At 40.1% G+C, this 11,115-nt stretch overlaps 1 protein-coding gene across 1 annotated transcript; it reads right to left on the reverse strand.

Annotated features, from left to right (window-relative positions):
* Positions 1–1,827: 1,827 nt before the first annotated feature.
* Positions 1,828–10,913, reverse strand: mrpl39 (mitochondrial ribosomal protein L39). The gene is made up of 10 exons (XM_044345012.1): positions 10,738–10,913; positions 9,223–9,429; positions 8,849–8,988; positions 8,485–8,584; positions 8,192–8,259; positions 7,284–7,396; positions 7,042–7,107; positions 5,816–5,969; positions 5,338–5,385; positions 1,828–1,987 (listed from the first exon to the last, which is right to left on the reverse strand). The coding sequence occupies exons 1-10, from the start codon at positions 10,772–10,774 to the stop codon at positions 1,913–1,915; spliced, it is 1,008 nt and encodes a 335-aa protein (XP_044200947.1). The 5' UTR covers positions 10,775–10,913; the 3' UTR covers positions 1,828–1,912.
* Positions 10,914–11,115: the final 202 nt, after the last annotated feature.

Here is an 11,115-nt window from a genome sequence, read left to right on the forward strand (position 1 = left end):
CTTTGATACAGTCGTGATTTAAATATTAGGGGATGAATGTTCTTGCCGTTAAGAAGCAGAACATAAGAACAATACTTGGATGATCTGAATAACTAAAGCATTTTCCTGCCGTTATATGTTACCTGCCTTTTTGTTTACTTTGTATGTATGTCCATAGACAGACAGGGGAAGGGGCTCGAATGTCAAGAGGGGGGATTTGTGACACACAAACGGGGGAGGGGAGAGGGGTGGAAAGTCTGGGGGATACGACAAGGAACTCCTCAACTTTCTTTATGTCACTCAAAGCCATTAAACATCCCCAGCTGTCTGTAACCACCTGTACTGTTACACAAATGGTGGACATACAGCACCATCACAACACAAACTAGTGACACTGCTTTATAGATGAGCTATAAGCCATTGATAAGAACAATGTTTTGCAGATATCTTCGTTTGGTGAATAACTACAGTTAGACGACACAATGCAAAGTTTTACATGCATCTTCTGAAGATCCCTGCTGACTCCTCGTACTTGTACACAAGCAGTTTTGATATTACCACAGTCTATCAAGTCTTGCATGATCAACAGTGAGGATTTTGATACGAACATTTAAATGTGTCATGTTTGCAGAGCAGGCGTTTGTCTCAAGGGCTGCAATTAACTGAGAAACAGGCAAACTAAGATGGTTAAAAGATGAATCGCTTGCTCTGTAAAATGTCACATAACAGATAACATTGCTTGTTATAATTTTCTAAAGTCCAAGGTGAAATCTTCATATTGCTGGTTTTTGTTTGACTAAAATTCCCAAACTCAAGAGATACTGTTTGCTTTCACATACGACAAGGAAAAGCAACTAATACTCACATTTGGGAAGCTGGAACCAAAGAATGTTTTGTATTTGTTGCTAGAAAAAAAAAATAGTTGCAGATTAAATTTTTGTCAATTCAGCTCTACAGAAGACTTTCCTCACAGATAAGGAGACCAAGTAGAAACTGTGAGCAACGTCACGGTAAACGTCCTTCACATCCTTCTTCACTTACACTTGCATTGTTGTTTTACACAAAGACCCTTTATTAGCATTTAATAACATCTCTTTATTTACATTTGCTACCACAGAATTGCTGGTTTATTAGAAAGTAATTTGTTTATTACTGATAATAAATAATAAGTGAAGACTTGATGGCTTATTTGAAAGGCAACCAGGCAACAGCTGTTCTTATTAATGGCTTATGACTAATTGTTAAAGCATCAGAAACTATTTATCAATCAATACCTTATAAAGTGGTACCAAACAAAGCTACAGCATCTCTACACACTGAGGATGTGCGGTACAGTTGCTGTAGTGGTTGGATGAGAAAAGTGTGATCTCTGGCAGAAACCAGGAGTGTTGTGTCTAATGTGTCAATACACTTGGAATTCTTGGGGAAGGGGTGGAGGGGAATACGGCCTCATGGTTTAAATCCTCAGGCCTGCTCGCACTTTCTCACACTTGCCTCCGCACACACTCTGAGGATTGAGAACCACCTGTCTGACGAGTGATAGACACGACAGCTGCGCTGGAGCCTGACCTTCAGCTAACACACACACTCCGCTTTTGTTGTTAAGCAAACTGCTGACACGCACACACACACACACACACACACACACAAGCGCACATCCACGAGTTTCCATTTTTTGCCCTACGCACCCGCAATCAGCTGAACACACACACACACACACACACACACACACACAACGCAAGAAAGATGCTTATGGTTCATACGGCGACTGCATCACGGGAAAAACAATTCTCTTCAATTTGCGGCGATTATTTGTAAGAAAGAGATGAGTGGAAGTAATTTGTCACATATTTTTATACATTTATTGAGCAAATAATACAATCAGATACATGTCAAAGTGTGTATGTGTGTGTGGAAGGTTACGCGGGGGTCGTTACTGGCTGGTTGGAGGCGGAGTTGAGTCGAGAGGAGGGGGTGGAGTCACTTCTTCGGGTCTCTGCACCTCCACCTGAGCAAAAAAAAAAAAAAAAGAAAAAGCCACAAATGTAAACAGAAGAAACTACAAGATATTTATTTACACATTAAAAATCAAACACTGTTAGTTGTTACATCCTCTCTCTTTAGCCTCCTCTGGTTCCATAAAGCAGAACAGAAATGGCCTGAAAATCTTCTTTAAAAAAGGACATTTCACAGAGATGTTAGAAGGGTGTGGGGGCATGACGCTCCCCACAGGGAAAATTTGGGAGAATCTGTCTGTAGCGTGGGCGGCCATGTTTTTGAGCGCCAGCTGGAGGCAGACAGGGGACATGCTTCCCTACCGCCTGCAGCCGGCTCACAAAAGTGCACTCGCCCACGCCTCGCTGCTTTTATGAACCTGTTTTTGGTGAGTTCTGCGCGGTGGCACATACAGGAGGTGGACTGAATAACACAAAGCTTTCACTTTAACAACATAATGTATTATAGCTTTAAAAACATAAAGCTGATTCAATATCTGTTTAATACAGTCATAAAGAGCTGATGTACTGCAGAGCTACTGTGCAGATCTGCAGTAGATTGCAAGGCGTTCCTGTTATTTTGTCCACCTTTCACAAGTAATCCGAAGACTGCAGACGCAACATGAAATGTATCAGCTTTGAAACACATAATATAATCCGACCCAAGCACAAAGATTCTTTGTTAAATAAAAAGTAACAGCGTTTTTACATTTTGCTGCTTCATTCATACAAACCAGCAACATTTTTTTTGAGATTTCTTTCTTAAAAAAACGGATTTGGAAGAGAAAAACAGTTTACCAGCAGACTGTATGGTTCACCTTTGACCTACTGTACCTGCCGTACGTAAGCACACAGCTTATTTCAGACGTTTTAGGAAGCGTTCACTTTCCGTTTTACCTCCAAGTAAAGTGAGAGATAATCTGGTTAAACTGTTTGGCTTGTTTACAACCTGTCTGATTGTTTTTCTTGCACTGTTGGACTCTGTGAAGAGACATGGCCGTGTTCCCAGATCTCAGCAGTTACTCTGCTAAATGCAATGTTGTTGTAACTAACAGAAATTTAAATGACGTTTTTTTTTTAAATTTATGATTATTTAATAAGGAAATCTCATGATACATTATCTCATCTTGCATAATAATATGATACCTAAAGCATTAAACACAGAAGTTTGCACAACAGTTGCATTCTTTATGAAATGAAATCAAGAGCAGAAATTAAAAAAAAATCTTTGGGCAGGAAAAAGATGAAGCCAACAGAAAATGGGAGGAACTATGACTGCATTCAGTTTCTGGAGAGAAAACATAGAAACAAGCTAAATTTAATCAGTGACATCAATATGTTGGAGAGGATCGAGTGAGGAGCGTTTAGTCTTATGTTCTGGTTTGATCCATGTTGAAGACATTGAAATGAAACTTGTTATTAGAACCTCCCTTGTTTTCCATGTAGAACACGTATAACTTATTAGGGAGTGTCAGAATGATAAATATTTACTTCAAACTTCAAGGACATCTGCTCTCAGCTGGAAACTTATAACTTAATTGTGGTTAGAGAAATCAATGCCAATGCATCCATGACTGGAAAGAAATAAGAGGAAAAATTCAAACGTTGGAGCGAGTAATAACATGACACAAGATGGAGCTTGTTTCATTATGAAAAACAAATGATGTGCCTGGATTTACTTAACAGAAGAAGAATTATTATACTTTTTTAGGTTGTTGTGTTCCTCTTTTTATGTTTTGTCTTGCCTCTTGTTTTTCTTTAAAGTCATATTTCTGTTTTCATAAAATGTCATTTTTGAGTTTTTGTTTCAATTTACACTTTGTTTTGTATTTTCTCAGCGTTTCCAAATGAGGTTTATCTGGTAAATTATCTCAAGCTCCAGTATGAGGAGTTCAAAAATGTAGTTCCGTCAAGTTCCAGTCAGAAACCAGAGATGTTTACCAAGAATGACTGAATAACAGATGAAAAGACACATATGAATCTTACTGGGGACAGAATAACACTGTCATGTGTAAACTTTCAGCAGTGAAATACATGCGGCTCATGTTTCCAAGCATGTTTTAAGTCCGGCTCTCAAAGCTGATTCTTAATGTAGTTCGACATCTCTCACATTTTTGGACGTTTTTTCCCTACATGAAGGAGCGACAAACGTTTTATCTGCCAACACTGACGATGACAAGCCGAGCCTGGCTGTTGTGTTTTTATAGAAACTATTAAATAATCACTTCCTGCCGGTGTGGGCATGTGCATCAGGCTTGGTTTGCCAACATATACTGAAAATACTGCAGTCTAAACGTCCTTCAGGGAGGTTCTTAGCCTGTTTCAGTTTATAGCTCCTCCGCTGATTGGCCGTGATGCTCTGTTAACACATGGGACAAAAAGGACGGGACGACTGCCTTCTACACACATCATATGCACACTCGCCACAGCAAACATTAGTGTGTCAGGTGATAATATGTCCTCTACGGCTATAAAAAAAGGGACGTCCGGCCGCTCCTGCAGCAGCTCTGCATGCTAATCCTGTTCTTGTAAAAACTCCAGAAAGACGTGATCCAAATATTCTCCGCTTCTAATACCGGTCCAACTCTCACGTCCATACTTTGTCTTTAATAAAGTGCTATTTCAATTCCCTGAATAACACAATCTGTGTGAAAATAAAATGTAGGCCACAGAGCACAGTATGTCATCAGTTGCCAAATCAAGGGTGTCTTAATGAGTACATCTTTTTTTTTTTTTTTTTAACATTACGCAATCAGCGATGCACAGAGGATGCCAGAAAGGCTGCGGCAAAATATATTTCACCTAGATGGCTCCATCCAAAATTAACTCTTAGCCTAGTTTGAATTGAAGGAATTTATGCTTCTCCTTCAGTCAAACTTGCTTATGCTGAGATGATTCAACTTTGTTTCGATCCGAGTGTCACAAAGTACAACATCTAGAAAAGAGCCTTGAACCGAGAGCGATTTAAAAATACTTCTTCTTCCTTGGATCTTGAGTTAGTGTTTGTGTCTTTGATGTCAGGAAAAAAAAAAGCAGTTTGTCCTTCATGAAGAGGATGAGTCCTGCTTTTTTTCCTGCTGCATCTCTCTGTTTTTTTTTTTGCACAAAATATAAATGCAAAGAAATAAAAATAGCAGTGTTAAATCCGAACCTCTGGCTACTTTGTGAAAATCTGCAGCCAGGAAGAGAGAGAGAGAGCTGGCTGAATGTGGAACAGGCAGCGATTTGGACGAGTATCCAGCATCTAGACCGGACCGATGTCCCAAAACACTAACAGCCCTCTCTGAGCTGGCCTCGGCGCTGCAGCTTTGATGTCGCTGCTGTTGGAGTGAGTGAGGTAGAAAACGGAGATGTTTGTTCTTACCAGTTTCTCTGCCCGCTGCCTCAGTTTCCTCCAGACTGTGTGGTGAGCCTGCGGGGAGGAAAAGAACGTGACCAGCAGGCACATGTAGACACTAATAAAGCACCTTTACTGCGCCATACACTACTGTGCTATTATACATGACAGCTTGATATTATAGGGACAATAAAAGAGTCATATTGTGTGTTTTTTGATCCATGCCAACATCGATTTTATTCACAATCTCGAGGGAAAACTCTCCGCCTTTGCAGACTGCTACAAAGAGAATCACTTTTTCACCACTGAAATCCATATTAAAGCATTTTTAAGTGGGTTAGAAGGAATGTAGTTTCATTTCATTGGTAATTGGGAAACTAATGATTTTAAAATATAAACTAGCAGCATGTATGTTTTCATCCCTGTGCAATCATATGTACACACAAACTGAAAACGTCCTAAGCTTGACTTTCTTAGGTGCTGTATTCCCCACAAATGTCTGTACCTGCAGCTGCAGAGGCAGGGAGAGGCCCTGCGCTCGGCGATGGAGGCCCCAGGGTCCCTGCTCCAAGCTGTGGAGGGCTGTCACCTCGTACTGCGAGCACAGGCCTGTTCTGGCCACCAGAGGGCCCCCACTCAACAGCACATGATCACCACATCTACAGAGCAAGATGAATGGTTGAGAGAGGTTAGAATATGTACTACTTTAGATATAAGTAAAGAGACATGAAACAGATACTGGTAACAGTAGTGAGCGTTTGAACCAAACTGTGTGCATCAGTGGTAGAAGAGTATCAATACAGTGATGTAAAAACACTCCATTACAAGTTAAAGTCAAAGTTAAAGCAAAATGTACTTAAACTATCAAAGTTCTGCAGGAAAATAGCTCCTATGACGGATATATCATTATATATGACATTATTATGTTGTCAATACTAATCAATCAATACTTAAACAGCATTTTACTGTTGTAGCTGTTCAAAGTGGAACTAGTTTTAACTAGTTTACATGAAGGTGGTGGTTTGGCTTCCCAATCTAGGGGCTAACCCCGATACCAGATTACAAGATACATCTGGAGGGTCATGAGATGATTAATGGGGAAGGGAAGAAGAAAAAAAAAAACAAAAAAACATTTCTGCTGCGCAAAATTGTATTCTTTATAGTCTTTTCTTTAATCTTTGCTTTTTAGTGAAATACTGGATTATTTGATCACTTTGGGCCTTAAACAGCTATTTAAATGAACCCATCTGAGATGTTTAGAGAGGAAATCATCGTTTGGCTCAACTGCTAACAACTCAGATGTCTGAAATATGACAAGTGACCAAACGAGAAACTAAGTTTGTAAATGTTCACAAGCTAAAAATGTTGAAAGCCAATCTTAATATTTAACAATTTTATTTTTTGATCTTATACTTTTTTTTATATAAAATCTTAATCTGAAAATTAACCCATAACTATAACAAAAAATGTAGTTGAGTAAAACAGGGATTAAAGCAAGAAAAGATTTGTGAGCCTGAAAAGTTGTCCAGGAGGAAAAGTGTGTAATGTATTGAATTCAGTATTATATGAATTTAAACTGCTCTATGCTTGAAATCAGGCGTGGTGCCTGAGAACTTTAACCCCTGATAAAAGTATAAGATATTCTTCTAAAATCAAGTACAGGCACCTCAGAATTGTACCTAAAGTCAGTATTTGAGTAAATGTACTTGTGTGTAGTGTGTATAATGTCACCTGTAGAGCATCACTGTGCCTTTGGGACTCTGTGCTGCCTTCTGCTCCACCTCTTCCTGTTTACACCTGAGAGAGACAGAGAGAAAGCTTAATGCTGTGGTCGACGACAATAGTCTTCATCTGTTTATTAGAATACTGAGGAGGCAGAGAAAAGACAGACTGACAGAAGTATAAAGTGAGCAAAAGAAAAGAGCTATGAGGGAGTATCAGTGATATATAGAGCTGAGCAGGAGTCAGTCTACCTGCTGTGTGAGAAGACCTCCAGCGCCACAGAGGGCGCCACCTCCAGAGGCTCCCAGGCCAGGTCCTGGTGGATCAGCTGCTGGGCTCCTCGGGTCAGAGATCGCAACGACTCCTGGAGAGAAAAACAGCCATGTCATTATACAAACGCCTCTATTTTACACTCAAAGATCATTCACACCTACTTGAGCCCTGAAATCCAAAGCAATTACAAATAAAACCTCTGATTCATTCCTCCTCTCAAACTACTGCTGGCGGATGGAGTCACTCCAGCCCATAAACCTTAGATTGGATGCACCAGCTGTCTCTCATTTTTAAATACTTTATTTTTATTTTACCAAACTGGACTAGAGTTCTAAATTGGAGACACTTTCAACACCCCACAAAACAGAAATATAGCTAAACAGCAGCATTAGACAGAGTTTAAATGAGGCTGTTAACAAATAAATTCTCTAGGTCCATTTACTAGCTGCCCTGGAGCTTTAACCAATATCACTGCTTGAAAGGTTTTTACTCTCACTGTCCTCCTTTATCATATAGAGACTGAACACTGAGAAGACCACAGAAGGTGATTGAAAGCTCCAGAAAAAGTAGCTGAATAAATGTTGAAATAAGAATTTTTTGTCAAGAATTCACTTTCACACTCGATATCACTGTAATTTTGCGAAATAATGAGTGGTCTGAGAAGTTTCTTTAGATGTTCTGATATCTTTGGAGACCATAAAGTCTGTTATTTGTGAAGGACAGAGCTACAAACTTTAACCATGTTTAAAGGCTACAAGGAATGGATTGTTGAAGTGTTACAGGAGACATTTAGGAAACTCTTATTTACTTTCTTGCTAACGAAAATGGACATGATTGCAGAGGCTTAACTGAGCTTCTGACCCCACACACACACACACACACACACCTCGGAGGGAGTCCACGAGTCCAGCTGAGGGTCGAGCACCACATCACAGCAGAAGGCCCCTGAAATGACTGCAGGGAAATAGATGAAGCAGAAACAGAGTCAAAAAACATACTTTTCAACAATATAAACTAAAAAAAAATGACCTACCAAGAACTGTGTTAAATCAACCTGAATAACTGATGTCACAGAAATACTTTCAATCGTGTCTAAAATGTTCCTGGCAGAGATTTATCGATCCAATACAAATTCCACTTTCAGGCTAAATTTGGAGACATGAAGAGGAGCTCCAGTACCTGGAACCTCTGGTGTACTGAGCAGCTCCACCGTAAAATCGTCCTTGAATGCCGTCTCCAGCACCTGACCCAGCAGGGCTGCACAGGAACGCCAATAAGCCTAAGTAGAGGACAAGAGGACACACTGAACATCCAAACTATAAACTATATCCAAGTCAGAGCACTTTATTACATAAAAATGCAGGTGCTTCCAAATTAGTTGATGTTTTTTGGAGTAGAGAATTCTCTGACTCTCCTTGTTTCCTCACTAAATCAGGAAGAAATAGAAAAAAAATGCTAAACATCAATCAGATGAACATGAAGTACATGTCCAAAACAATCTGAAAATCCATATAAAGAACTTTATCTATATTTGTAGAAGTACCTGGTTGACCAGTGTTGGGTCGCTGTCTTTAAACGTGAGCAGAGTGAGTGAGCAGGACTGGGTGAGGGGCTGGTGGAGAGGCCACAGTTCACCGTCTACCAGGGCCAGAGCTGAGCTGGTCACATGATGCTCTGTCAGGTCTGCAGGAAACACAAAGGAATGCGATACATTATTTCTCACAGCTTGTGGGTTGTATGTTGTCACCTGAGGATTGAGGTTGGGGAAAATGTTTTCTTTACAAGATAGAGGAGTCCCTACATCTCTACAGAGGTTGATTTTGCATCTACATACAGATACAAGGCTGCAAAGTGTACAGACTCAACCCCAGAATGGTTAACTGACCCCCCCCCCCCCCCACACTCCCTTTTACTCACGCCTGGCGCAGCTCAGTGGAGTGGACATCCCTCTGTTCATGATGAGCAGCGTGCCGTCCAGTCCCGGGCCCTGCATGGACACCTCTATCTTCTCGATGCGGGGGTACAGAGCTCTCTGCCTGGCCTGCTCTCTGGAGAAGACGGCATTGCGCTGGCTGTGGATCTCGGCGGCTGATGGACGAACAGCTGCTACAGTAGATGCAAAACCTGGGGAGGGGAGAAGTTTTTTTTACTGATGTTACCATTACATGAAAGGGCCCTCCTGCACTTATCAAGCAAGCTATCGAGTTGTATTCTGGGAATTGTAGGCTCAAGTGTTTGTAGGCCTTTTTGGTAGAGGACAAGATAGATATATAGATAGATTGATCGATTCAGATGTCATTGTTCCCTGCACAGATTCAAGGTGCCCAGTGCCTGTGGCAGCAAAGCAACCCCAAGACATCACTGAGCCTCCTCCAGGTTTCATGATAGATACGGTATTCTTTTCTTTGAAGGCTTCACTTTTTCTTCTGTAAATATAAAGCTTCACTTTTCCTTCTGTAAATATAGAGTTGGTGTGATTTAACAAAGAGCTCTAATTTTGTTTCATCTGTCCAAAGCACATTCTCCCAGAAGGACTGTGGCTTGTCAACAGTGGTCACAGGAACATCGAGCTCTTTGGAGATGGTCTTGTAACCTTTACGGTGACCATGCTTGGCTATTACCTTTCTTCTAATGTCTTCAGACCACTCTCTAGTTTCCCTTCTGTTTGATGCACACAGCGGCACAAAACAGCAGAGGGAGTATTTTTCTCCTTTTAAAATGGCTGCATGACTGATCATGTGATTGGAAACACCTGTGATACTAATTAAAACACGATAGTCTGCTAAAAGTATCACTACAAATCAATTATTTCTTACAACTTCTAAAGGGTACCAATAATTGTTTAGTGTCTTTGAAGAATACGCATTAATTCAGTTATTTTCACAACTGCTTTGTTCTACTGCAAACCAAACATAGACATGCATTAATGATAAAATATCGTTTAATTTCAACACTGTTCAGGGTGAATGGTGCATTATTTTAATAAAATGTAAGGGTACCAAGAATTTCGGCTACGTCTATAATATCTAATTCATGGATATAATGTGTACAAGTCAGTGTATCTTCACACTTAATCAAGTTTGAACTATTTAAGGTCATGCTCGTGATTATAAAAGCAGTGAAGCAGAAATTAAAGCTTTGTAATCATCTTTATGCACAGTTAAACAACAATAAACGTCGTTTATTAACAGTAACGTGATGTGAACCTGACGATAGCTGCATTAGCAAATAACGTATACAATAAAACATGCCGCATTGCGACGTTTGAGACGAGAAACCCTGAGTGCATATAAAATATATCAACTCAAGACTTTAAACAAACTTTGAGAGCATTTTGTTGTTTAAAAGCAGTATATTTTATCCAAACTGGTGCATTATGTAGCTACGACCTGACACAAACTCGGTTAGCCTCCCGGTTAGCTCGCTACTTACGGCGGTGGAGAACTTGACACACAGTCCTGGTCGCCATTATGAAGAATATTTTATTACAATTTCATCGACATTACATATAAAAAACTAAAACAGCTGTAGAAGGGCAAACGGCTAAATGTCAGTAAGGGACGCCATGCCTGTGTCGTGTGCAACATCTATTTAGGTCCGGGTAGGAACTGACATCACTCGCTGCAAAGTTCCGTGTGATGTATAAAAGGAGCTGCTGTTCCAGTTTGTGACAGCAGGTGTCGCTGTTTGCAGTCATTTCAATTATGCCTATGCAAAAGCTTAATTAATAACAGTTAAAGAAACCCTACAGTAATCATGACATGTATATGATACATTTCCTGATATAATTATACTTGTATAATATTTTTT

Source organism: Thunnus albacares, chromosome 24, assembly GCF_914725855.1.
Source record: "Thunnus albacares chromosome 24, fThuAlb1.1, whole genome shotgun sequence".
Lineage (NCBI taxonomy): Eukaryota > Metazoa > Chordata > Actinopteri > Scombriformes > Scombridae > Thunnus > Thunnus albacares.

What these genes read in the sequence shown, in the direction of transcription:
- mrpl39 (XM_044345012.1), bottom strand. Translation starts at nt 10,774, where the DNA reads ATGGCGACCAGGACTGTGTGTCAAGTTCTCCACCGCC. An exon ending in TCCACTGAGCTGCGCCAGGC is followed by an intron (nt 8,989 to 9,222) that starts GTGAGTAAAAGG and finishes TGTTTCCTGCAG; the next exon opens with ACCTGACAGAGCATCATGTG. An exon ending in CCCTGCCTCTGCAGCTGCAG is followed by an intron (nt 5,386 to 5,815) that starts GTACAGACATTT and finishes TCCTCCCCGCAG; the next exon opens with GCTCACCACACAGTCTGGAG.